The 24,122-nt window shown below is 41.9% G+C and overlaps 1 protein-coding gene across 1 annotated transcript in view; it reads left to right on the top strand.

Moving 5' to 3' along the window:
- dock4b (dedicator of cytokinesis 4b) overlaps positions 1 to 24,122 on the top strand; it is a gene marked incomplete at its 5' end in the record, with an annotated part of 85,346 nt that overhangs the window by 36,361 nt on the left and 24,863 nt on the right. Inside the window, 20 exons of the mRNA XM_071540329.1 lie at positions 1,220 to 1,317; positions 1,677 to 1,760; positions 2,958 to 3,058; positions 4,402 to 4,483; positions 5,693 to 5,863; positions 8,723 to 8,915; positions 9,726 to 9,862; positions 11,853 to 11,987; positions 12,641 to 12,739; positions 14,983 to 15,077; positions 15,716 to 15,791; positions 16,645 to 16,745; positions 17,154 to 17,212; positions 18,136 to 18,284; positions 18,874 to 18,959; positions 20,968 to 20,994; positions 21,481 to 21,576; positions 21,792 to 21,852; positions 22,913 to 23,006; positions 23,475 to 23,623. Of these exons, the coding sequence (XP_071396430.1) occupies positions 1,220 to 1,317; positions 1,677 to 1,760; positions 2,958 to 3,058; positions 4,402 to 4,483; positions 5,693 to 5,863; positions 8,723 to 8,915; positions 9,726 to 9,862; positions 11,853 to 11,987; positions 12,641 to 12,739; positions 14,983 to 15,077; positions 15,716 to 15,791; positions 16,645 to 16,745; positions 17,154 to 17,212; positions 18,136 to 18,284; positions 18,874 to 18,959; positions 20,968 to 20,994; positions 21,481 to 21,576; positions 21,792 to 21,852; positions 22,913 to 23,006; positions 23,475 to 23,623 (2,093 nt within the window). The remainder of the gene's footprint in view (positions 1 to 1,219; positions 1,318 to 1,676; positions 1,761 to 2,957; positions 3,059 to 4,401; positions 4,484 to 5,692; positions 5,864 to 8,722; positions 8,916 to 9,725; positions 9,863 to 11,852; positions 11,988 to 12,640; positions 12,740 to 14,982; positions 15,078 to 15,715; positions 15,792 to 16,644; positions 16,746 to 17,153; positions 17,213 to 18,135; positions 18,285 to 18,873; positions 18,960 to 20,967; positions 20,995 to 21,480; positions 21,577 to 21,791; positions 21,853 to 22,912; positions 23,007 to 23,474; positions 23,624 to 24,122) is intronic.

Genomic DNA, 24,122 nt, shown 5'->3' with positions numbered 1-24,122 from the left:
TAGAGCGTGACACTAACACTGCCAAGGTTAGTGATCAGCAGGCTCCAAAAGGGCAACCCATGCTAAATATATTTGCACTCTTTATATATTTAAACTTTGTAAGGTGCTTTGTAAAAAAGCATCCATTACATTGTATATATATTTAAAGAAAAATTACAAGACATGGGCCAGTGAGAAAGTGACATTTCCCTCCCAAGGTAGAATATTTATGAATAAAAGTGTGAATTTGTGCACAGGTAGGAGTATCTTCCAGTTTACAGAGCTCACTTAGAGCTGTAAAGTTTAATGCTACTAATGAATCCCACTGCTTGCAGAGCTGGATTTCGAGTGCTGCCTCGATCAGTGGGGTTAGCTGGCTGCCGTGATTTCTATGTCAGCCCACACTCGAATTTGTGCTAGTCCCCCAAAGGCTAGAGTTAACAAAGAAGAAACTCGACTGAACCCCCAGTAAAGAGAAACTGAAATGCAACAAGCAGGACAGGAAACATTTTTTTTTATCCACTGGCAACAATCACTGGCGCGTCCCAAAATCCACCAGACACTGTCACTGTTTTACCAGGAAACAATGTTTTCAGAATAAAACAGAGCCTCTGAGTGATGGCTTCTACTTACGGCTGGTAGAGTACACAAACTTACCCGCCACAGGCAAAATTTACTCGCATTTGGCTGTTAATTTCCCCATCCTGATTGAAAAAAGCTGAATAGAATAAGATGCTGTGAGTGGATTGATTATAGAAGTATTGTAGTGCATTCTTGAAGAAAAAGAGATATTTAAGAGATTGGTTCAAATGAATGCAGTCGTGCACACACAGACACACACACACACACAAAGTGATTGCAAAAAGACACGCTTCAGGTTGAACAGAATCCTAAGAGACAGCTAAAAGACTTTCTTCTTGAGGCTTATGATTTATTCATGTGCTTGTCTGGGGACTCTGGCTCAGGAAAATGACTTTTTATCTCCTTTCTCCCGCTGCACTTGAAAATGTCATCATTTGTTTGTATTCAGTGGAGTTTTGGGCTGTAAATGAAGGGTGTGGTGATGCTTTGTGATTTGATCTGCATATTGCTCTCATAATACTGATTTTCTTGACAAACAAACACGAGATGTCCCTTTATCGCTTCTGCCTGTCACTTTCTCTCTCTCTCTGCATCTCCCTCTATGACTCTATCTCTCTATTTCTCTGTGTTTCTTCCATCTCTCTCTCTCTCTCTCCAGGTGATATGCTGGACCTGTTGAAGTGGCGCGCCCACCCAGAGAGGATCAACGACAGCCTGTCCAAGCTGAAGGAGATCGACGGCTCTGAGATCGTCAAGGTGGGTCTGGTATACACACACAGCCTTCCCACCGGGCTCGGATTCTCAGCCCTGATTCGCTTTCTATCCTGTCATTTAGAATATTGATTGGTCTGATTTGATTTCAGGCAAATTGTTTGTAAGTCCGGTTTGAGTGGATGAGGACATTCCAATGTAGCACTGAAAAGTCAAGTTGAGACAAATTCTTGCTGTCACAAATACAGTTATCTATTAAGACCACCTTCCTAATATTATGTTGTATCCCCTTTTGCAAAATCTTCAATGTCTCGACTGTCTCAAGGCTTAAAAATCCAAGTTTTAAATTTCCACCTTCCTTTTATCCTTCTTTTCTCTACCTCCACTTCCACTCCCTCCCCCAGTTTCTGCAGGACACTCTGGACACCCTCTTTGGTATTCTGGATGAAAGCTCCCAGAGATATGGGCTGAAGGTGTTTGATTCGCTGGTAAGTGGTCCTAATGGTCCACTAATGTCTATGGATCTATTTCTATTTTCTGTTTCCTGACAGCTAATCAGCAGCAGTGATGTGTGTGTGTGTGTGTTTGTGTTTGGGTGCGAGGACATGCATGCATCTTGATCATATTTGAAGCACCATCTCATGGTAATTGTGCACATTATGCAGCAGAAGAGAGTGAAGGACAAAAGCACACAAACACACACACACACAAACTCAGACACACACACAAACGCTAACCTACTGTTTGAGAGAGATCTACTGATGTAACGCTCCAGAGCTTGGTGAACCAATCTCGCCCCAGTCATGCTGCACTGCACCGATAGAGAGAGGCCAGCTATCGATCTCACACACACACACATGTTCCATTCTCAGCTTGGCGTTATAGATGATGAAAAGAACTAGTGAAGCAGTGCAATCATCAGGTTTACTTTTTTGTGGTGTTGAGATGAATCCAACAACTCTGACAAGTGGACTTATCTCCTTCGGTTGGACAAATCCAAATCCAGAATGTATTTCACAACAGCCTGCACACACAGGCCAAACATGGAGGAGTAAATCCAGCCCATGAGAAAATAGTTTGAGCTTCTAGCAAAATACCAATCATGCACTCAGTGTGGTTTATCTGTAGAATTTCATAACATTTTTTGTATAATCGAGAGTTTCCTCAATGGATGGTCCATGTGGGTAACAAAGACCAGTTACATTATCTTATAGAGGGAAATGTTTCATTTAAATGAGATATAAGCCATTTGATGTCATCTCTGACAAGATGATTGTTGCCTTAAAATGAAAACTAATCACTATTATTCATGTTATTTGCTATCTTTAGCCTTTACTTACCAAACAGCAACGTTTTAGAGGATGATGCTCGCATGCTTGTTTGAATATTGATGAATGAACATCAGATAACTTTTTGACCCCAAAAATGGACATTATTTGTGCAGTGATGAAACATAGAAGTAGAGTGATACAGAAAAATGATGGTAAAAACAAAAAAATTGTTCAGGAGAGATACAAAGGGTTTATGAAAATATCTCACCTCCAGAAACAAACAAAAACAAACCCAACAAAACAACAACAAAAAATCAAAATGACAAGCTAAGACACAACTGCATTGGATTGTATTGTAGAAATGTATCTTTTTGTTCTTATTATGCTGTGTTTTTCCTGTTATTTTCTCTCCAGGTCCACATCATCAACCTCCTCCAGGACAGCAAATTCCAGCACTTCAAACCGGTCATGGACACCTACATCGAGAGCCACTTTGCTGGAGCTTTGTCCTACAGGTGCGGCATGTTTCAGCCTTCACTATTGCAGATAAGGTTTTTCAAGGCTAAAGCAGCGCCTTGAGCATACAAAATTGCAGTCTTACCCACATATTGTATTCTAATGACATGTCACATGGCCTAGCAGTAAGAGAGGCCATCCCGTAACTGCAAAGCTGCAAAGCTGACCCTAAATACATCAGTGTTGAGAGGGAGCTCTACCCAGCTCTTTTCTGACAGTGAGTTGACTGAAGTGTGAAAATAATGCTTATGGCGCCCCCTGGCTGCAGAATTATGAAATGTTTGAGTCTTTTTTTTTGTCTCCTCTCCTCTCCTCTCCTCTCCTCTCCTCTCCTCTCCTCTCCTCTCCTCTCCTCTCCTCTCCTCTCCTCTCCTCTCCTGTCTTTTGTCTCACACACACACACACGCACATTCACAACCTGCTGTTCTCACCGGCTGTCTTGTTCTCACTCTCTGTACCTGCTAAGATACCATGCTGTCACATTCTTTACACACACACACACACACACACACACACACACACACACACACACACACAATTGTTGCCAGATTCATCTGCTTCCACCTCTCTTCTACCTGTGGTATTGTTTTCCACTTCAAAAACAGAAGTGTTGCACCTGATCAGATCATTAATTACGGAAAATAATTCTACCCAAATAAGACTTTATTTTTATTGCCTTTTGAAAGCATGTATTTGGATTGTCAACCATGGGATCTGTACATTTGTATCAGCCACTGGTCCTGTGTGAGTCGTCTTTGAAGCAGTATAGATATCTTAAGGTATTAGTAGGGAAACAAGACTTGAGTGACACAAAATCCAATCCCAGGTAAAATCCTCTCCCTTCACTCTCTCCTGACTGTCTTCCTTCTTTCTCACCAGCGTTTCTATTTTCCATCACCACTGCACAAGCAAATAGAGGATGTTTCTGTTGTTCGTTCCAAACTCCACCAATTAAAAAATGCAACTTCTACTCTGGCAAAAATGATTGATAGCTTGAAAATGGAATCTACTAGGGATTATTATTGACGTTATTAGTCATCCAACCATTACTCACAAATTGTAACATTTTAGATTAGCCCAGCTGTATTTATGAAATACTGGGCAATGAACGTTTTTTTCTGAAATGGATTGATAGCAAATGTGTGATGAAATGTTTCATTTTAAAACATTGCATTGCCTCATCAATATTTGATAAATCCATTTAAATTTGATGAAGCTGATTCTTGCTGACATGTTCGAAGTGGCTAGAGCTGAATGGTGCTTCTGTGTATGTGTGTGTGTGTGTGTGTGTGTGCGTGTGTGTGTGTGTGTGTGTGTGTGTGTGTGTGTGTCTCCTCCCTAGGGACTTGATCAAAGTGCTGAAGTGGTACGTGGACCGCATCGTTGACGCAGAGCACCAGGATCACATCCAGCAGGTGCTCAAGGTGAGGGAGTTTGCATTAACACGCACGCACGCACACACATGCACACACACACACACACACAACATGGGCATGCACACACAGTAGGGGGAAACACGCTCACACACAAGCACATAGGAAGAAAGATAGGCTGCCAGAGGGATGTTCTGAGATTTTAAATTCATAGACAAGCATTGGAGTACATGCAGATGCACTTACATTCAGTCACGTATGCAGACACACACACACACACACACACAGACATACACACGCATGTACCTACACACATACACAATTCCACCGTTCACGCAGATGCACCCACACATATAAACAAACAAACTTGTACCCACTCACTGCCACTCCTAGTAATTTATCTCCCCATCAGCAGTGAATGTATCTCGCTACCATTCATTATTCCCCTCCTCTATCTATTACACCGCATGCAATTTTAATAAGTAGAAATGCTGTGCCTCTGGTGTTGGGAATCCACATCACATTATTCTAATGACTCATGCAGATATGCTGTCAGAGAAGCACATCGCAGCTACTGTGGTGCGGTTTCCCATTTATCATTCACAGAATAATTCTGTGCCGAAGAGTAAATGTTACCCTGTCATGCAATAAATGATAAATTAATGATACACCACAAATGTAGTTTCCTTGTGTAAGTGATCTATGGAATTATTATTTTTTTCTTCTATCGCTCTCTCAACACCGGGCTACTGTGGAAAGCTTTCATTCAATATCAGTAACTTGGACTGGATTATCCGTAGACAACTGAATAATGTCAGGGGCGATGAAAAAGAAACTCCAAGACACTCTGGAAAAAGTTCATAAAAGGCTTGTAATCTGTAGACTCATCATGAAGACAGCTCAGAAAGCTCACATAGGGTTTGGGCCCCAGATCCTAATGAGAGTCTTTTACCAAAAAGTCTGGGAAGCTCGACTCAGAGTCAGTAATGAGGAGGTCGGCTCTGACTGGAGCAGCTGTTTTTTAAATCAAGCAATTACTGGTCAGGTTGCTTGGTTATCATTTGGTTATCTCCCTTCCTTTGTTGAGCAAACTGGACCCCATCTGCCACTTTGCTTTCAGAGTAATGGAGTCATAAACTTCAAGCTCAGAGTGAAATATGTTGTGGGTGAAATGAGATATTACATTGCTCTTTGCTCAATTTCACTGTAGTTCTGGCTCGCTACAAATGATAAACGATGTTTGTGCTTTCTGTCCCCCAGGCCAGCGAGTACATCTTCAAGTACATCATCCAATCTCGCCGGCTCTTCTCATTGGCCACGGGCGGCCAGAACGAGGAGGAGTTCCGCGTCTGCATCCACGAGCTCTTCATGTCCATACGCTTCTTCCTCTCCCAGGAAAACAAAGGCACCAGTCCCGTCACGCAGACACAGGTGTGTGTTTGTGTTCTCATGTGTGTGTGTGTGTGTGTGTGGTGTTCCTTCTCTGTAAATGTGTGTTCTTTTCTGTGCCTGTCTGCACATGCACACCGTATTATGTTTTCTTTCTAGAGGACCCCTGTTAATTCAGTTGTGATTGGTGAGAAATTGGCTGTAATTGAATTTCATGCTGCTAGAGGGTCTGGAGTTGGAGTGGAATTTCTGTGGCAAGCTTTTCCTTTTCCGGCGGGAGGTCTGCACAGCGAGGCAGCCGCCTGCACTGATTTCCAACAAGACCAAAACAAACCAGCTAAAGACACCCACGATAATCCTAATTACACAGCAGAAACAGCTGTGTGTGTGTGTGCGTGTGTGTGTATGTGTGTGTGTGTGTGTGCATGCACTTGTGGGGGAGGTATGTGTATTTGCGCCTGTACCTGTGTGTGCATTTGTGTTTGTGCCTTTTTCTATGCTCTGTGTGTGTGTGTGTGTGTGTGTGTGTGTGTGTGTATTGCTGTTTTGCCTCTTATGATCTCACTCCCTCTCTCTTCTTCCCTTCTTCTCACCCTCTGCCCGCTTGTTCTTCTTCCTCCTCCTCCTTTGCCTCCCGCTTCTCTTCTACCTCCTCCTCCTCCTCTCTTTCTTCTGCCTCTTTCATGTTCTCTTCTCCTCCTCCTCCTCCTCCTCCTCCTCCTCCTCCTCCTCCGACTTTTCCTCCTGCTCATTCTCAACCCATTAGATATATAAATACACCCTTTTAATCCACTCAACCCAGGAGGGCTTTCAACAGTAAAGACAGTCATGACCTGTGTATATGCATGCGTGTGATGGCATGCGTGTGTGTGTGTGTGTGTGTGTGTGTGTGTGTGTCTGTCCCCAAGTACGCTAATAACTCCCTTTCCCTGCCTTGCTATCCACCTCTCCTATGTGGAGGCTGCTCATATGTTTTGTTCTAGCATTAGGGGAAAAGGGTTTTAGACATTAAAAGACATTCTCAATCTTTAAAAAGAGTTATTAATCCACCATGTCCGTCTCTCACAGTGAACTATGCGCCAGAGTTCATGTGAATAATTCGAACAATTTAACACTGAGGAGAATGACAGAAAGAGTTTTCAAAACCAGCATTTCTGTCTATTGAGGTTTTTACAAATTCAGGTTTTGCACTTTTAATCACTTTCTAAGGCTTTTCATCACTTGGAGGCCATGAGAATTAGGTTGTGAGTGTAACATTAACCATTCGAGCCGTGTCCTCTCCTCCCCATGCCATCTGAAAAGCCCCGCTTCGTCCCTCCACTGACTTCTGATCTAGACTAATCTGTATTCTCAACACAACAATGGCTGGGGGAGGATGCAGGTCAGGCTAATGCTAATCCTAGTTAATCTGTGGCATGTGGGCACACACACAGGCCAACACACACACACACACACACACACAGACACACACATGCATAAGCATAAACACTCAAAGGCACACACACACACACACACACACACACACACACACACACACACACACACAGGTGTAACTCCTGTCCTATCACCTTTGACACCTGTGAATTAGGTTGGCGTCAGCGGATGATTGAATATGTGATGTTGTATCGAGTGAATACAGAGCGACGGTGTGTCATCTGTACTAGACAGTATGTTGCCAGAATGCAGGTTCGATTCCCTGTGTCTTGGTTAAGTAAGCATGAAGGGAAGGTATCCAGTTCAAATCCCTGCACAGCTGGGAAGATCTGGTTGGGGAACGTGAATAAGAAGCGCTCCATCTCCCTGAGCAATTACCATGGAGGAGCCCTTCAGCAAGGCACTGAACCCTCTGCTGCTCCAGCGCAACTGTTCAGTTGCCAAGAGTACAAGTGAAAATGTGTGAGTGAAGCAGGGTGTTGCCAAAAAAGAGCATATATGCTCTGCCAACCATTGCTGGATAAACAAAGGTTAAAACATTTTACAGATATGCTCAAAATATAAAACAAAACTTCTTTTTAAATCATAATACATAATCACATTAAGATTTAAGTACTTGAGAACCACTCTTTAGATTGACAGAAATTTTTCAATCATGCAATGAGAGTTTGATAGTACTTGATGGGAAAAAAAGAGCACAAAATAAAGAGTTAGAAGCAAAGACGGACAACATTCCCACTGGACGGTCCTTTAGTTTAATCCACATAATCCCTGACCTCCATGGGTCCAACCAAATCCAGTCCAGGCCGGGGATTTCATGGCTCACTAGTAAATATTTAGTTTTATTTTCCCAACAATGCAGCTTTGCACAAACAGAGAGGAATACATGATGAATGATTGGAGAATAGAGAAGGTTCTGTGAGATTTTTTTTTTATCAAGCCTTGACATATTATTTATATACTACAGCGGAATCTTCCCTTAGAGTGCCACAAGTGCATACATTTTTAATATTAGCGGCTCCGATAGGAACTGATCACCTAACCATGGCAGCGTTATTGCTTTACTCTGCCCATTGAGTTATACAGAACCTCCACACCACCCTGGCAATATTTATGACATATTTTTAACACTGAAATATATTGAAATTCTTGACCAAAGCTCATTCAAAATATGAAACTCACATGCATGTTCATATTCTGAAATTGTCTGCGCTGTCTAATTTGCAGCTTGAATGCTTTTAGCAGTGAGTATCAACAGCTAAATTCCAGTCTTTGAGGAGAAATTATGTTTGACGGATTTATAATACCCATTCAATTTACCGGTCAGTTAGGAAAATGAATGTGCTTCAGGCAAACAAGTCTTCTTCTGTATTTAACTTTATGCCTGTGTGCAGTTATGGATGACTTGTCAGTGCGCCCTGCAAACCTTTCACTTCATATGATTGAATATTGTCCTAATCTGCCTAGGCGGTGTTCCTGCGGACATTCCCGGCGGTTTACGGCGAGCTGTTGAAGATCTTCACGGTGCGGGAGGTGGCCGGCTTCGTGCGGGAGACGCTGGGCAGCCTGCCAGCCACCGTTCACGCCGAGTGCCCCCTGGAGGCGGTCAAGCTACAGTGCATCGCCAAGACAGTGGAGAGCCAGCTTTACATTAACCCAGGTACAGATGTGTGCACACAGATGGATGTACAGTGTATATACAGTTTGATGTGCATACATAATTAAAGCATGTAAATGCATTGAATACATCCCAGCACACACAGAAAAAATAGGAATACATAATGTAGACATATACAGTACATGGGTGCACAGTCGCTGAGCAAATAGCAAAACAAACAAAAATAATGCCATGAATGTAGAGCATAAACACACTGAGGAAATATAAACAACACAGAGGCAAACAAGCACAAACAGATTTGAACAGCCAGATTCAAACACTCTGTAACAAACCACAGAGAATGATCAATGATACATGTTTGTCATGCAGCATACACACAGGTTATTAGTCTGTATTACACTCTTTTGGCATGCACTCCCACTGTGGAGCTATTTGATAATACACCTTGGCTAATTGTTACTCTACAGTGCGCTTGCTTCTGTGTCATTAAATTGTTCTTAATGAAGATTACACACTGGAGCAAATTACAGTGTCAATGTTTTATTTGTGGCATACTCCCAAATGCCATACCTCCCTGATGCAAATTACATTAATGCCACACAAAGGGTTGCATTTAAAAACACTGTGCACTCATGCACCTAAACACAAGAAAAGATAGGACCACAGTTAAGGTATGAACTGTAGGTCCATAAGGGTTTGCATCATTTGTACCGGTGTGTGGGTTTATTTTGTAGGTGGTGTTTATTCTGTTGTTGTTTTTTACCTCTTAGCATTCTCTTCTTATGCGTCATTGGTTCTTCAATGTCTCACTTCTGACTGCTGTGTGTGTGTGTGTGTGTGTGTATGTTGCAGAGTCACGATGCATCCTCCTCCCAGTGGTGCTCCGCCTTCTCCAGGCCCACATGCAGGAGCAGAGAGACCTGGTGATGTGCGCCCGCATCCTCACCAGCATGCTGTCCCTCATCAAGAAGGAGGAAAATGGCACTGCGGTGAGTAGTAGCCATCATACAAGCCCCCCCCATCCTGCATCTGTGTGTTTTTGTTTCCAGTTAACTGTTGCCAGACCTGTCCTTGCACTTTCTGGCAACTGAAAAAGCGAACAAAATCTTGATTTTCCTAAGCATTTCTGTGTATGAGAGAGCAGTACTGCCGCAAGCAATAACAAGGGTTTGGCCAGGTTGTACTGTATGTATAGACACCATGTTGCTGCACCTGGACTAGAACTGAGAAGTGTTGGCTGCAAACATGTAGCAGTGGATACATACTGGCTACCCAGGGAAAACTGACATGGCTAATGTTGGCTATATGTTTTGATTTAGTCCACCAATGACCCAAAAATACATGGTTTGACTGAGAATCTCCAAGTGAGGGAAAAGTGTATACCCATGCCATGGTGACATATCGTACCCAAATTTCTAAAAAGTAGAAAACAGTACATTTCAGTAGAGGAGTAAATATCATCTATCATAGAATAACTAGCCATTTAACAACTGCAATTAAGGAGTGAATGTGGCGTTAAAAGTGGTGCCACTGAAAAATACCAACGTTTAATTTATGGATCTGGTGAGATAACACTGAGTTCACATCACACAGTGCAGCAGGAGCTTGTAGTTTCCTCACATTTTTACAAAAATAAATATGCCCAGTATTCTGAGAGGCAGTTGCAATAAGTTCCCTTGCCTATTTTAGAGTGTAATACATGGGAATTATTACCATAATAATTGGAAAATAACTTTGAAGGAGGTCAGAGGAAGAGGAATTAGTTTTTGGGCTATCCTCTGGCCAGTAGATTGCAATAGCAGATTGTTTTGTTGTGTGTATATGGTCAATTAGTCTTGGTAACAAGGACATTGGCAGCCGTACAGTCCAGTAATGAGACCCATCAATTTAGCAATGGGCATTGTCGAAGTGGCAGTCACTTTGAGCTGTGTGTGTGTGTTTGTGTGTGTGTATTTGTCTGATTTGTGTGTGCACCAGTTCTGGTTGCCTGGCTTGCATTGTTCACTGCCAGAGGGGCAGCTAGTGGTAAAGACGCCCAGTAGGACACACGCACACACACACACACCTCACACACACACACACACACACACACATACACACACACACACACACACACACACACACACACACACACACACACACACACAGACTGGCACCACATCTAAAGGGAAGTGACAGCAGTGGCAGCCAATGTGCCAGTCTGAAGCTCCCTCTCATTATCGCTCTGTCCAAGACCTGTCTGTCTTGTCAGGGGTAGAGACTAGAGGGAGACACACACATGCACACAAACACAGGGACCTGCAGACACACACAGACACACACACACACACACACACACACACACACACACACAGTGACAAACACAGACACACACACGGTATATACTCCAGCTCAATCTCCACTCTCTTTCTGTAGCTTTTAATCTTTAACGGTCTCTTCCCCTTTGTATCCTACCTTCTTTTCTTCTGTACCGTTCACCTCTCTTTCTTTCTTTCTTTCTTTCTTTCTTTCTTTCTTTCTTTCTTTCTGCTCTATGGGGGTGTAGGATGAATCTATTGTTTTAAAATCCCTTTTTTCGCTAGTTCAAGGCTCTCATTAAGAGTGAGAAGATTATAAGGTAAGGTAAACTATTTGGCTCTGATGCAGAGCGACGCCAGCCGCCAGTCGCTGTTCAAGGTTGTGCTGAAACACGTGAATAGAATAAAAATGACTAGAGATATGAATGGGGGAGTCATGTTTATGTAACTTGGGGAGGGAAATTGGGTGGTGTTGGGAATTTCAAGGATGAACTTTGCCTTTCAGATCATCATGAAAGAAATGGCCTCAGGGTATCCATTCATCAGTCCTAGATCAACTGAGATGATTGAAAAAACAACCTTCCTCATCCTCCATATAGACGAATACACTGGGCCATCTTAGAGTAGAGTGTTACCATCACCTGTAAGAAATACAGTATCTGAGTGTGTGTTTTCTCTGTAGGAGCCGGTGGTGTCTGAGGAGGTGGAGCTGATTGTAGAGAGCCTCCTGGGAGTTTTACTGAGGACCATCCTGGAGATCACCAACCGCCCACAGCCAGCTGGACCTGCCTTGAGACTACAGTTCCAGGATGTCACTGTATGTGTGTGTTTGTGTATGTGTGAGTCAGTGTGTGTGTGTATGAGGGAGGAGGGGTGTATTTGCACACATGTCTGTGTGTTTGTGTGTATGTGTGTGTGTGTGTGTGTGTGTCTGTGTCTGTGTGAGTATTTCTAAATTGTTTTGGGACTTGATGAAATGCACAATAGTAATTATGGATTTGAAATTGACCTGCTGCTGTGGTGACTATAATTACAATAATATTACTAACAATGATGGTGGTAATGAACCTTCAGAATAATAACAAAATGATAATGGTGCTGAGATGTTCGTCATCATCTTCATCATCATCCTCATCATTCTAATGATTAAACTCAAGGGGACAGAAGTGTTGGGGGCTGGGAGGATAAATAGAGGTCGAGAAACTTTTCCCCATTTAAAATATTGGGTAAAAAAACAAGTGAAAAAATATTTTCCATGTGTTGTGAGATTATTTTATTTTACATTTCCAATGCAAATCAACTTGTTTAAAAGATTCAAGAGTCAAGCAACCATCAGGAGGCTAGCAGTGTGCCTAGTTTACAAAAACACACATCCTTTTTAAAAGTGTATAGAGTAGGACATCCTTGATGATAACACTAATAATGATGATGATGATGGTGATGCTAAACACACACACTCTTCCTCTCCAGGGAGAGTTTGTGGCGTGCCTGCTGGCCCTGCTGCGACAGATGAGTGACAGACACTACCAGCAGCTGCTGCAGGCCTTCAGCAACAAAGACGACCTGAGGGTACGACCAACACATCCATCTATCTCTCTGTCTTTCTATGGCAATACTTCTCTCTGTCTCAACCTGTCTGTGTCTGTGTGCATGTGCTTAACTGGTTGAGAGAGGGAAGGAGCGAAAGAGGAGCGAGGGAGAGATAGGGAGACAGAAAGAGAGAATTTTATAGACAGTTTAGGGAGTAGGAAATAGGAGGATGGAAGTCGGGAGGGCTTTTCAGGTGGCTGTGAACAGCAGATATAATTTCTGAATGTACAACTTCTCAACAGAATTCATGGTTAATTTCTGCTCTTTTTGACTGGGAACTGATCATGTAGCCACTTACAAATCTAATCTATTTTGTGTTTTGATACAGTAGCTTGTTAGCTAGCAAATCTGGTCAGTTAACCATCACTGTCTGATTGTTGCACAGGAGTTAAAGTAGAAGCTAGCGTTAGCAGTGGCTAGTAGCTGCATATTAACATTCCTAAATTAGCTAGCTAACAAAGCTAAAAACCAACTGTTAAGTGAGGTGACTCTTTTCAGGCTACAACTCATAGTGCTTTGTAGAGACTATAGTGCTAAAGACAGTGTACTGTGTCATGGTAACCTAAATCTACCTTATCAGACTATTCACTTTTACCTATAATGTTACTGAATGGACCTCATCACAACAATCTTTTTCAGGTATCACTCTTTTTCTAGGTTGTTATTCAGCCATTATTTGCGCTCAGAAAATTCTCCACTGGACCGCCATGGTTGCCGGGAGATTTCTGACGCAACTGCAAAGCCATATGTTTATGTGTGTGTGTGTTTGTGTGTGTGTGACTTTGTTTACCTGTCTCTTTTTCTCTATTTGTCTGTGCAATATTTTTGTCTGTCTCTCTTTCTCTCTCCTCATCTCTCTCTCTCTCTCTCTCTCTCTCTCTCTCTCTCTCTCTCTCTCTCTCTCTCTCTCTCTCTCCCTCTCTCTCTGTCTCTCACGCAATTACTGTCAGAAACTCAACCTCAGAAGTGACTCTCTCTTTGCAAAAGCAGAAATTTGTGAGGTGTATGTGCACACGTGTGTTTACATACAGTATGTCATTGTCTCTCTGGCTGTCTGTCTCCCTCCCACTCTCCCACTCTGTCCCACAACCTCCAGCGCAGTAATACGTAATGCCTGTCTTTATATGCTTACCTGTGCGCATTTGCAAGCGTGTGCAATAAGGGAGCAGCAACGCAAGGTCACCGGTGGCAGGGTGTCTGAGGAAGAGGAGGAAAGAGAGAGATGGAAGCACAGAAAGAGAGAGACAGAGAAAGTAATGAGGTCACAGGTTCACCCTGCTGAGAATGAATATCAATTCACTGAACGTCAGAAATTGTTGAAAGGAAACGGATATCCTCTGGTTATCTTGAAAGCAATTATAAGAGATAGATGAGTTCCATGCTCAAATTGTGGTACTTTTATCTAAAGTAAGTGTCTGGAACAGATTGAGCAGACATTGTGGTCAGAAGAAACAAATTGAAAAGTGCTCATGAAACAATAGATCCCCCCTGTAATATGCAGCATAGTTCATTAGGCCCTCAATCTGTCTATAATCACCGACTTTGAATGATATGTGGATATGACGAGCATCTGTGTGCACGTTTTTCTCCAGGAATATTCTTTATACATACACATTTTCACTCGTGATGTAGTTGACATTCAGCCCTCGTTTAACCAGGCAAGTTGAGTGCAACACATTATTTTTTGACAACAATGTCTTGGGTAATTGGTGAGGGGGAGATAGTTGTATATTCCTATGTGAGCAAATGGCCACTGGATGGTTCATCAGCCGCTGAGCTAGCAACACCTCAGCGCTGTCACCTGTCATTTGTCTCCATTAGCTCGTTCAGGCTGGCTCGGGCTAGACGTGGCATGAAATAGTTTGGTTTGGATCTCCATCGATTAACTGGCTTACAAAGGAGCAACGCAGGTGGAAAATATTGAGTGAATCTTGCGCAGAGCGATTTAGTATTTCAGCAGTAGAGTGAGAGAACAAACAACAGATAACCAAATGACAGTTTCATTCTTTTTCTTCTCTCTGCTGCTGATTTTGTGAAACGGATATAAAAAGAATACTGCTAACTGTTAAATCTGAATACTGTGCAAACGTTATTCATGAAACAAGTGAAATTTTGTGTTTAGAATCAATAACCATTAATCCTTTTATGATTGAGAGCTGTAGGTATTGTTTTCCATGGTAACATGTCCGCTGTGTGTCTGTGTGTGTGTGTGTTCGTTGCAGGACTTCCTCCTTCAGATCTTTACAGTGTTCAGGATCCTGATCCGACCAGAAATGTTCCCCAAAGACTGGACCGTCATGCGATTGGTCACCAACAAGTAAGACTGCACACACACACACACACACACACACACAAACACACACACACACACACCACGCATGTATGCACAAACACATGCACACACAGTCATATCCTTTTTGGCACAAAGCCCAATTTATTGCCAGAGCGTTTCTTTTGATGACATCACAGATTAATGTCTCCTCTAGTCAATATAAGATTTGTTCATTTCCACAAAACTGGAGCTGAACACCCTACGGTCATAGCAATAACATTTGTTAGGTGAATTTCATAAGTACAGCTGACAGTGAAGTGCCATTTTGTTTATTTTTTTGTTTGCCCCTGGGGTTTTTATTTTTTTAATATGTTTTTTTTTCTTTCCAATCTTACTGTGTTTTGCCATTGTGTTTTATCACTGCCATTGTGTTTTATCACTTTTATCACATTTCTGTGCTTCATTAGTCTACAAATAAATAAACAGAATAGCACACACTGAATGTACAAAATATTAGGGACACAAATGAGATGTGGATTGCGCAAAAGGAGTATCAGGAAGATGTCTATAATATTTTGTACATTCAGTGTAGGTGAATTGTGCATGATGATGGATTTTCCTCCAAGGTAACACAGCGACCCTGTACACCTACCACTCTCTCTCTTGTTCTCTTGTTCTTTCAGTGTCATCATCACAACTGTCCTCTATCTTTCTGATGCTCTGAGGAAAAACTTCCTCAATGACAAGTTTGACTACAAGGTAAAGGCAAACGTGCAGGTATACAGACGTGTGTGTGTGTGTGTGTGTGTGTGTGTGTGTGTGTGTGTGTTATTTCACATTTCTATAGATCTTCCAAATAATAACGCAGCAGCGTACTGCTGTTTGAGTATCAAACGGCCATACTTCTGAAAGGATGCAGCTCTACACACACACACACACACACACACACACACACACACACACACTTACACACTGGGTGTTTGTGGACATGTACATCCACAAAAATCCATTCACACCCAAGGGTTTCAGTCACACACACAAAGGTATTAGAGGGACAGCGAGCTTTGTGTTTGACAGAGAAAAAAATAAGCCTGTAATAATAATAATAATAATAATAATAACTTTATTTATATAGTACTTTTCAAAACAAAGTTACAAAGTGCCTCACAGCGACAAGGAAGTAAAACAGAGGTAATAAAAAGGAAAAAGCACAGTGCAGAAAATAAAAATATAAGCCCAAAAACAGTTAGACAGAATCAAAGCGAGAAAAGCAATAAAAAGCACAATAGGTGAGTGAAATAAAACAATTATTAAAAAAAAGTTTTTCTATTAAGGAAAGTCTTTGTAGGGATTTAAGAGTTTAGAGCTTCTGCCTCCGTGAATAGATCCACATTTCCCATTTATTATATTTCAATATCTCCTGAGCACTTACATGTGTTAAAAATATACAATATTTTCTTTTGTAACTGTAATTTAACAGCTGACATTGTCCAGTACTTACAATCGTATATAAACCCCAGGCAAATACATACCATTGAGAACACAACTGTCAAGAACGTATGGATGCCCGTATGGATGGATGACAATATGCTATTTCTGTTGTCATTTCCAGGTGTGGGACTCCTATTTCTATCTATCTGTAATATTTATCAACCAGCCCTGTCTTCAACTGGAGTCCTTCTCTCCCTCCAAGAGGAAGAAAATACTGGAGAAGTAAGTGTTGTTTGCAACTGCACACACACACACACACACACACACACACACACACACACACACCCTCGACAATCTCTGCTGCATACCATAGGGTGGCCTGTAATGAGCCAGGCACTATTACTCAGCATGCCACCCTATCCTTCTCCCACTCTCTCTCTCTCATTATTCTTCCTCTCTCAAACCCCACACAGTCTCTCTTTGTCACACACACACACACACACACACACACACACACACACACACACACACACACACACACATTGCACTGTACTGCGTACCACATACAGTATAATGAAGCAGATACAATGAATCACTGCTCAGCATGCAGCTCTGTACAGCTTCTCTCAGTATTTACACACCTGCCCGCAAGCAAGCAGACATTTCTAACCATGTTATCTTATCATGCAGGTATGGAGACATGAGGGTGATGATGGGCTGTGAGATCTTCAGCATGTGGCAGAATTTAGGTACGATAAAACACACTTGCCATCTCTGTTCTGGAAAGCACAAACTTATTTTTAGATGGGTCTTGTCTGGGTTCCACAGGAATAAATGGTTTAAGCCTCTGTGTCACATCTAAAATTGCACTAAACGAAAGTTGGATTGTTGAAATGAGGTTGATCTATTAGCTTTTGGTGAAAAATCGCCAACATATTCAGTGTGGTTCCCTGTGGTACATTCCAGCAGTAGGTGCCTCCTTAAGGCCCTTAACAAGGTGTGAAAAAAATCTCCTCCATATTCATTGTGGTTCTGATGCAAAATTGACTTTCCTGAAGCCTGTTTGGCATGCTAAACTCAGAGGAAGTGAAGAAAAAAAAAATTCCCCCAAAATTCTGCGTACCTGAGCTGATGGGAGCTAAAAACCCTTTTTCGCCAAATTTGTCGCCATGGCAACCAGTTATATGCCCCCTTGGTTCTCACTCTGCACTGTTTGGATGCTTTTACTCTGCTCTGTACTATTGGTGGTTCTATGCATTTTTGTGTTATGTGTGTTCGAATGTGTTTGGTGTAAAATACACCTTAAAGTCACTTTTGTTTTGTTTGATGTCAATGGCAAAGTCTCTCCACTAACAATAATGAAATCTAAAGAAACACAGACACTATAAGTGTGGTGTAAAATATCATATCAATAGCACAGACTCCACTAAAGACACAGGTGTAACATTTGCCAAGCAGCTAACGTAACCGCTAATGACAGCAATTATCAGTGCAGAGAAAGTCCAAAGTTCACTCTAAGCAATTGTGAAGTGAAGAAAGATTTTAGAAGAGAGGAAGCCCATGACCACCAGTGGGTCAAATAGTCTCTGACCTGATCAAGAAGCGAGGCTTAGCGATGAACCCTTTAGAGTGAAGCTAACCTCTGTGTTGACCTCTGTCTCTTCTCCTCCAGGCGAACACAAGTTGAACTTCATCCCAGCGATGATTGGTCCGTTCCTGGAGGTGACGCTGGTGCCCCAGCCTGACCTGAGGAACGTCATGATCCCCATCTTCCACGACATGATGGACTGGGAGCAGAGACGCAGCGGCAACTTCAAACAGGTATTCAGCCATTAGAAACAAATTAATCTCACTGAAACTTATATATAATGGCAGAAACTGATACTTAACTGATATTTAATGACATGATTAGTTATATTCGACTAACTAGATTGCCCCAAAAACATCAAACCCCACTCATATTGCACTTTAGGCAGGCTACAGCAAATGCTCCAAATAATAGAGAGTAATTACTTCAAGTTTATACTGAAAATATAATATGGGGTAGCGACTACTAGTGATAGCTGATGGCCACCACAAGCCAAAGATATAGTATGAATTTAGGTGTTTTTTTATATACACATTGATTGGTGGATTAATAGTAATACTATTTAAGTGACATACACATCCATCTCTTTCTCTGGTGCTGGACGAGGATTAAACCGTGAATCTCAAAGTAGATCCGAAGCAATTCTTGGTCCACCACATTTTTTCTTGTGATAAATGCTTCAGCTGACTTTGATTTGATTTGCTCTGACATGCTGTCAAATGTTAAACACTAAACCATCCATAACGTTCTTACTGCTGGTCATTTTATCAATAATGTTTGAACCAGCTGCCCTTTCAGTTTCGGTCTCTTTTTCCCTCTCAGGTGGAGGCCAAGCTGATAGACAAGCTGGACAGCCTGATGTCTGAGGGCAAAGGAGACGAGACCTACAGAGAGCTCTTCAACAGCATGTGAGTCAGGGAGACGGAGAGATGCGAATAGCAGTAGAAACAGAAAAATGGGTATGAGGGGTGTGAGCGGTGGGGAAGGGAGGAGGGGGGCTGTGAGGAAAGACATACTTGCATTTTTATTGAGGGAAAAACACTAATGGCTGTGATGTATTTTTGGCCTGAGGTCACAGGCACTCAGGTGACTCTATGAATAATTCATGTCATGTGTAAATTCAGGCACTGGACTTAGAATAGTATGGGTAGCAGCAAGGTAGGAGGAAGGGGTGGATTGATGGGGAAATGAAAGATTGAGTCCACAGTCATATCAGTCATATCTGATATGAATACATATTGTGCTAATTTCCTAGGGTGAGCCTTTACCTACCTATAACACTGTCTTGGATTTTAGAGGAGAGGGGTGGGGGGGTGAGAGTGAGTATTTTATTAGGGTTATCAAGTAGTCACTTCTAATCGCTGATATTTCATTGAATTTGGCCCACAGGCAACTCAAGAAGGCAAAACTGTAAAATGACAATGAATGAACTGGAGAGGGGTTTAGCGGGAGACACTGAGAAGATACATAAGCACAATAAGGCCACGAAGAATTTGCTCGGACCGAGGCCAATTCAGAATGATATAAAATAAAAAGCTCTTATATTTCAAAAGGGTACTGAGGCACTTCCACTCCCGGATAAAACAGCCATTTATTGAGGCAAATGACCTAAATGATGCGACCCACAAAGGCCTTCATCAGGGTAAATGCCTGTGTGGGCCGCAACATGTAGGTCGTTTGCCTCAATAAATGGCTGTTTTATGTGCAAGTGGAAGTGCCTAAGTATTCTGCTTTGGAAATTGAGTTTTTCACCCTGCTAACCAAAGAGCACAGATACACAGATGCATTCCTTGAGCTTTTACCTATATGTAAAAACTGATATATGTTTTAAACCATCAGGCTCATTATATGCTGGGAATAAGAAACAGATCTGTGTTTTTGTTGTTTTTTTTGACGGGGAGGTTTCACATGTGTATTCATAGTTATAGCCTGGAGGAGGGGTTTCACACACACACACACACACACATGCACACCCTGGATTAATGAGTATTAATGAATAAGCCTTGGGTAGCTCTTCAGTGGAAACCTATTGATACAGACTGATAAATTAGTCATCGGAGGTAAGTGATCAGTATGCAGGCAGTTCAACTCCAGTCACCTTCATCCTCCACACACGTTCTCTGTGGCAAGCTCTCGTCCCTGTCCCTGTGTCCCCAGGTCCGTGCCCCTGCATGCTTAGTGGTGCCAGTGTGTGTATGTGCTTGCGCCAGTGTGTGTGTGTGTGTGTGTGCGTATCCCTGCTTTTTTGTGTTGTTCTGTGCCAATTCAATTCCCCTAGTCCAAACATAGTCGTCCAGTGTGGATGACAAAACAAAAAAATCCTTCATTTCAACACAGCTTCCAAAAACATTGTTCCATTAATGCAAATCATATCTTTGATTCATATATATTATATGTTCCCTCTTAGTATCCTATAACTGTCATTGAAAGTGTGATTTTAATGAGGATTTTATCAGTATGTGTCTACTGTAATTGTCCCATCATCTTTCATAGTCAATCATTCTCTTACCACCATCATTATATGTGAAACATTACAGAAGATTGATTTAATTTCACTTTACAAGGTTTCACAAGTGTTTAAAATCTGTGCCTGTATCATAGAATATATTGTTCTTACTCACTGTATCGTATTGAATTACCAATATCTCATTTAGAATGACTGTAGACTATTTAATAGAGGCTAAGTAAGCAGTCAAGCAGTGTAATATTTCTGCCCAAACTGGAAATGAATTTGTTTATAATTTTAGCCCACATTTATCTTTTCTAGCTTTATTGGTTCTATCGTTTCTATTTAGTTTCTTAATTTATCTCCCTGCTACTAACTCCACTAACCCCTAAACTAACCTGTGTGAGTGTGTGCTGGTATTAATCGTATTAATATTAATTTATTCCGCCTATGCTTCCCGTCCGGAGTAGAATTCCTCTGTTTGGTCCGTACCCTAGGTAAGACGCTCTCCTCTTCGCTCTCTCGATGTCGTCTGTGTGAGGGGGAAGGGGGGAGGGTTGGGAAATTAACACCAGCCGAAAGCCAAATGGTGGCTGTGGTGTGTTTGTCTGCTTTACCAGCCATTATTTGGAGATTTTATTCTAAAAATCTAGTTGGCTGGTAAATCAGCCACTGTGGATGTATCAGCCACTGTGGCCTATATATAAAAAAGTTAGTTTCCTGCCCTGTGTGGCATTATAACTAGCTAACTCCCACAGGGAGGACAACAAGCATAGGTGACATTGGAGTGACTGTGATTGATTTCCTCTTTGCTTTTCTTCTTTCTTTTCTTTCTAATTCTTTTCTTTTTTCTTTGCTTTCCTTTTCCCCCCTCACTCTTCCCCTCCCGCTTGCTCTCCTTTACTCTTTTTAATGTCTCTCTCTGTCTCCTTCTGTCTTTAAATCTCTCTATCTTGTTCTGTCTCTCTTCATTTTCCCTCCAGCCTGCTGAAGAAGATAGAGAGAGAGACATGGAGGGAGAGTGGGATCTCTCTGATTGCTACCGTCACCCGCTTAATGGAAAGATTGCTAGACTATAGGTGGGAGTGCGCACCCCCCAACACACACACATACACTTTCACAAACACACATACATACACACTTTATCATCACTTCAAATCATGTTTGTACACCCAAACTATAAGAGGTGCACACTCATATGCTCTAAGTGCTCTGAGTGCGCCGAGTCTCTTTTTCTTCACCACTTTAGTCGTAACTTTGTGCATCTCTTATGCTTTGCTTCTGTCTATCACAGGGATTGTATGAAGCTGGGAGAGGTGGATGGCAAAAAGATTGGATGTACTGTCAGTTTACTGGTGAGTAACAGTTATTCCCCAGTCTGGGTTTCCGAAAAGCATCTGAGCTTTTAGTTCCACTAACACGAGGCTTTTGGGAGAGGCTTTTTAGGCTTTGTAAAAAGCCTTTTTAAGAAACCAGGCCCCTAAACAGAATTATTGACTTAATGCATACAGCCAAGAACACTTTCACCATGTGAATGCTGATTAGAGTTATTTGGCCAGTTGAAATGTACAACTAACTACAAGAAAAACAAACAAACAAAAAAACAACAACAAACAAGCAATCATAGGGCACAAGGTATTTTTTGTTTGTTTGTTTGATAATGCATTTTGACCTCTGTTAATGTATTTGCCATTGAAATAAAAGCTTTTTAACTATGGCTAAGAATAAAGTGTCTAGGAATTATTTTTTCAGTGTACATGAGCAGTTCTCCTCAGTGCTAAAGAAAAGAGAGTAACTGAGCTCAGTAAGCATAATAATCAATAATTATCATCTTCTGCTGTGGATGAATAGCACATTCTCTGGAGTTCTCACCATTTTGTTGAAACTGACTACTGAAATGATACTACTAAAATTGACAATATGTATCAGAATTTGCCTTTTATTTGCCAAAAGTTACATATTTTTATTGCTTCTGTAGAGTTTTGTGTTTTGTACTTAATTGCTCTCTCTGGAAATTCATACTTAAGAATTTTGATTGGAAACTCCTTTCCCTAAAGACATGAAATAACCAGGCCAATTTATGTTTCTTTTTTTTTTTTTTTTTACTTTTTTTTTTTTTCTGCTGACATTGTTGTTATTACTGTCAGTCCTTCAGCCTACTAGGTATGTCTTATGTAACTGTAGCCATCTGCAAGAGCACCTGGGTGTGTAGGCAGATGGGACAAAAGTCACTGCTAATCAGCAGCCGAAAAATATTGTTGCACTTCTGCCATAGCGCAATCTGTCTCTGTCACTTTTAAATTTTGTCCTCATTTGCATCTCCCACTCTCTCTCCATTTTTCATAATCCCCCACCCCCAATCTCTTTTTTTTTATTTTGTTAAATCACCACCCAACCACCCACTGCTCTCTACAGAACTTCTACAAAACTGAGTTGAACAAAGAGGAGATGTACATCCGCTACATCCACAAGCTCTATGACCTGCATCTGAAAGCACAGAACTACACAGGTACGCCTCAAGGCATGACCAGGACATGTGTGAGTGTATGTTTGTGCATGTGTGTGAGATGTACTCGTTTTGGTCTGATGTGGTGGTGTGTGTACAGGTGTGTGTTCACATAAAGATGCACAAGCTTTTGCACCTGCATATGTGTGTGTGTGCACGTGCTGTGTTTCCGGCTGTGACAGACTGGATAGCACTCATGAATTATATTGCCAAATTTTCCTGGCAAAAAGATGTTTCTATGTGATTGATGCAATGTGGAGGCAGCTCCTTGTGTACTGTTGCACATTAGCGTTGCACAAAAAGTTTCATTGCCTTAACTATCTGTGCATTGCAGAGGCTGTGTGTTACTATCTAGACTGCAAAAATTGTGCACCTTAATGATAATGAGTGAAATAAAGGGGGGCTGTGTTGTGTGTGCCTTCCTGACTGTATGTCTTTGTGTGTGTGTGTGTGTGTGTGTGTGTTTTGCAGAGGCCTCGTACACCCTGCTGCTGTATGATGAGCTGTTGGAATGGTCGGAGAGGCCGCTGAGAGAGTTCCTCAACTATCCCATGCAGAGCGAGTGGCAGAGAAAAGAGTATCTGCATCTCACCATCGTGCAGAACTTCGACAGGGGGAAGGTGGGCTGGAGCACACACACTCTTTTGTCACAATCTCTCTCTCTCACTCTCTTTCTTGGCTTGACCGTTAAGCAGAAACAATACTGCCAAGAAGATCCCTCTCTCCAGCATCACTTATCCTCTTTATCTATTATTCTTCTATCTATCTGTCAATCTCTTTATCTGTCCACCCGTCTATCTCTTCTACCTCTCTTCTATCTCTCTTCTACCTCCCTCACTGTCCTTAGGCTTGTCATACAGCTTCTTCTCCGGGAAGTATCATTGTTTCTCTCTCACTCCCTCTCACTCTCCCCCTCCCATTTTATCTCTTTATCCTAACTACCCTTCTCATTGTCCTGCTCTCTCAGGGAAAAGTGGCATTATGGAAGCCCTCCAAAACTCCACAAAAAAAAATTTCAGCATCCCTGATCAAATCACATAGCTCTGCGGAATCATTAAAAACACTCCCCTCGTTACTCAAAGTCCAATTTCCCTGCAAATTCACGAGCGGTGCCATCTG

The sequence above is a fragment of the Centroberyx affinis genome, unplaced genomic scaffold (assembly GCF_046629955.1).
Source record: "Centroberyx affinis isolate AG114_WGS23_722 - 3 ecotype Tasmania unplaced genomic scaffold, CSIRO-AGI_Caff_v1 ptg003610l_1, whole genome shotgun sequence".
NCBI lineage: Eukaryota > Metazoa > Chordata > Actinopteri > Beryciformes > Berycidae > Centroberyx > Centroberyx affinis.
This window is presented reverse-complemented; position numbering and strand designations above follow the sequence as displayed.